Source organism: Passer montanus, unplaced genomic scaffold (genome assembly GCF_014805655.1).
Source record: "Passer montanus isolate IOZ18808 unplaced genomic scaffold, ASM1480565v1 scaffold1689, whole genome shotgun sequence".
Lineage (NCBI taxonomy): Eukaryota > Metazoa > Chordata > Aves > Passeriformes > Passeridae > Passer > Passer montanus.
In genome coordinates, this window is record NW_024364148.1 from 1 (window position 1) to 3,518 (window position 3,518).

The following is a 3,518-nucleotide window of genomic DNA, read 5'->3' on the forward strand; positions in this document are numbered from 1 at the left end:
TTTGGGTTTGGGATGGGATTGGGGTTGGGGTCAGGGTCGGGATTGGGGTTTGGGGTCGGGGTTGGGATTAGTTTTGAGGTTTGGGGTTGGGTTTGAGATTGGGGTTTAGGGTCAGCATTGGGGTCGGGGTTTGGGTTTGGGATGGGATTGGGGTTGGGATTGGGGTCAGGGTCAGGATTGGGATTGGGGTCGGGGTCAGGATTGGGGTTGGAACAGTGGTGTGGGGGAATGGGGGATTGGGATGAAGATGAGGATGAGATAAAATGGGAACAGGGTGATGAAGATGAAGAGGATGAGGATGGGATGAGGATGGAATGACGATGATGATGATGAGGATGGGATGATGATGAGGATGGTGACGATGAGGGTGGGATGACAATAACAATGGGGATGATGATGAGGATGGTGATGATGATGACGATGAGGATGACAGTGATGGTGGAATGGGATGATAATGAGGATGACAATGAGGATGACAATGACGATGACAATGACAATGACGATGAGGATGAGGATGGTGACGAAGGCTGCCCCCCCAGGCGTGGATCTGATCTCGGCCTGTGACATTCGCTTCTGCTCCCAGGACGCCTCCTTCCAGGTCAAGGTGGGACACGAGGGGACCCCGGGATGTCCCCAATGTCCCCAGGGCCCCTGGGACACCGCGGTGTGTCCCCATTGTCCCCAATGTCCCCCCGGTGTCCCCATTGTCCCCAATGTCCCCAATCCCCCACTGTCCCCATTGTCCCCCCAGTGCCCCCCCGGTGTCCCCATTGTCCCCGATGTCCCCCCATTGTCCCCAATGTCCCCCCAATGTCCCAAATCCCCCCGGTGTCCCCCCGGTGTCCCCAGTGTCCCCATTGTCCCCAATGTCCCCACAGGAGGTGGACATGGGGCTGGCGGCCGACGTGGGGACCCTGCAGCGCCTCCCCAAAATCGTGGGGAGCCAGAGGTGGGTGAGGGGCGCCCTGTGACCCCCGGTGTCCCCAGCGATGTCCCCAATGTCCCCACGCTGTCCCCGTGTCCCCAATGTCCCTAATAGTGTCCCAAATAATGTCCCCGATGTGCCCAACGCTGTCCCCAGTGATGTCCCCATGTCCCCAATGATGTCCCCGATGTGCCCAACGCTGTCCCCAGTGATGTCCCAAATGTCCCCAATGATGTCCCCAGTGGCATCCCCAATGATGTCCCCAACGCTGTTCCGGTGTCCCCATTTCCCCACTGTCTCCCCAATGTCCCCATGTCCCCCCTGTGTCCCCAGTAATGTCCCCAACGCTGTCCCCAATGTCCCCAATGTCCCCATGTCCCCAATGATGTCCCCATGTCCCCAATAATGTCCCCAATGTCCCCCCTGTGTCCCCAGTAATGTCCCCAACGTCACCATGTCCCCTATGATGTCCCCACACTGTCCCAGATGTCCCCCCCATGTCCCCAATGTCCCCATTGTCTCCATGTCCCCCCTGCGTCCCCAGTGATGTCCCCAGTGATGTCCCCATGTTCTCCTGGTGTCCCCAATGTCCCCAATGACATCCCCACTGCTGTCCCCCCACTGTCCCTGTGTCCCCAATGTCCTGGTGTCCCCAATGCTGTCCCCCTGTCCCCAATGTCCCCGTGTCCCCAGTGATGTCCCCTTGGTGTCCCCATGTCCCCAATGTCCCCTGGTGTCCCCACTGTCCCCCATGTCCCCAATGTCCCCAATGTCCCCATGTCCCAGTGTCCCCAATGATGTCCCCAATGTCCCCAGTGATGTCCCCTGGTGTCCCCGTGTCCCCAATGTCCCCAATGTCCCCGTGTCCCCAATGTCCCCCCAGGGCCAGGTGGCACTGTCCCCAATGTCCCCACTGTCCCCATGTCCCCAGGGCTAGGTGTCACTGATGTCCCCAATGTCCCCATGTCCCCAGGGCCAGGTGGCACTGTCCCCAATGTCCCCACTGTCCCCATGTCCCCAGGGCTAGGTGTCACTGATGTCCCCAATGTCCCCATGTCCCCAGGGCCAGGTGGCACTGTCCCCAATGTCCCCACTGTCCCCGTGTCCCCATGTCCCCATGTCCCCCTGTCCCCATGTCCCCAATGTTCTCCTGTCCCCATGTCCCCAATGTCCCCATATCCCCATGTCCCCAGTGATGTCCCCTGGTGTCCCCATGTCCCCAATAGTGTCCCCATGTCCCCAATCTCCCCGTGTCCCCACTGTCCCCGTGTCCCCGTGTCCCCAGTAGTGTCCCCACTGTCCCCAATGTCCCCAATGATGTCCCCAATGATGTCCCCTCACTGTCCCCGTGTCCCAGCCTGGTGAACGAGCTGGCTTTCACCGCCCGCGTCATGAGAGCCCCGGAGGCGCTGAGCTGCGGCCTCGTCAGGTGGGGACCCGCCCTGGGGGGTCTGGGGGGGTTTTGGGTAAATTTGGGTAAATTTTGCTGAATTTTGGGTGGATTTTAGGAGGATCTGGGTGGATTTTGGTGAATTTTGGGGGAATTTTGTTGAATTTTTGGTGAATTTTAGATAGATTTGGGTGAATTTTAGGGGGATTTTGGGGTGTGGTTTTGGTGTATTTGGGGTGAATTTTAGGGGGATTTGGGGTTGATTCTGGGGTGGATTTTTTTTGGATGGGTTTGGGGTGGATTTTGCGTGGATTTGAGGGGGATTTTGGGGTGGATTTTGGGGTTCCTGGGTGTGTTTTCTGTGTGTTTTGGGGCTCATTCCGTGTCCCTGCTGTCCCCAGCCGGGTGCTGCCCAACAAGGGCTGGATTTGGGGTGGATTTTGGGGTTCCTGTGTATATTTTCTGTGTGTTTTCTGTTCATTCTGTCCCCAGCCGGGTGCTGCCCGACAAGGGCTGGATAGGCCACGTGGAACATGGCCATGCTGCAGACCGAGGACATCCCCAAGTCGGTGCAGGCGGCCCTGGAGAAGAAGGGCCCCGAGGACGTGCCCTTCGCCAAGCTCTGATGTCACCTGAGTGCCACCTGAGTGCCACCAGGGTCACCTGAGTGTCACCTGAGTGCCACCAGGGTCACCTGAGTGTCCCCAACGTGCCCTTCGCCAAGCTCTGATGTCACCTGAGTGCCACCTGAGTGCCACCAGGGTCACCTGAGTGTCCCCAACGTGCCCTTCGCCAAGCTCTGATGTCACCAGTGTCACCTGAGTGTCACCAACGTGCCCTTCGCCAAGCTCTGATGTCACCAGTGTCACCTCAGTGCCACCGAGGTCACCTAAGTGCCACCCACATCCCCTTTTCCCAAGCTCTGATGTCACCCCGGTGCCACCCCAGTGCCACCAAGGTCCCCTTCCCCAACCACCTCGGTGTCCCCTCGGTGTCCCCAGTGTCCCCTCGGTGTCCCCAATGTCCCCTCCCCGTCTCTGGGGCCACCTCAGTGTCCCCAATAAATTCCTTTGTCCCCAGATCTCCTTGGCTTGTCATTGGGGGTGTCCCCAAGGTGCCACCAAAGCTCGGGGGTGTCCCCAAAGTGCTACCACCACTCTGGGAGTGTCCCCAAGGTGCCACCAAGGCTCTGGGGGTGTCCCC

General features: G+C 59.1%; 1 protein-coding gene across 1 annotated transcript; it reads left to right on the forward strand.

Annotated features, from left to right (window-relative positions):
- The first annotated feature begins 460 nt into the window (after positions 1 to 460).
- On the forward strand, positions 461 to 3,002 carry LOC120499735 (delta(3,5)-Delta(2,4)-dienoyl-CoA isomerase, mitochondrial-like). Its single transcript, XM_039703776.1, has 4 exons — positions 461 to 604; positions 879 to 949; positions 2,283 to 2,354; positions 2,808 to 3,002. Exons 1-4 carry the CDS (start codon positions 461 to 463, stop codon positions 2,980 to 2,982), a joined length of 462 nt encoding a protein of 153 aa, XP_039559710.1. The 3' UTR covers positions 2,983 to 3,002.
- Positions 3,003 to 3,518: the final 516 nt, after the last annotated feature.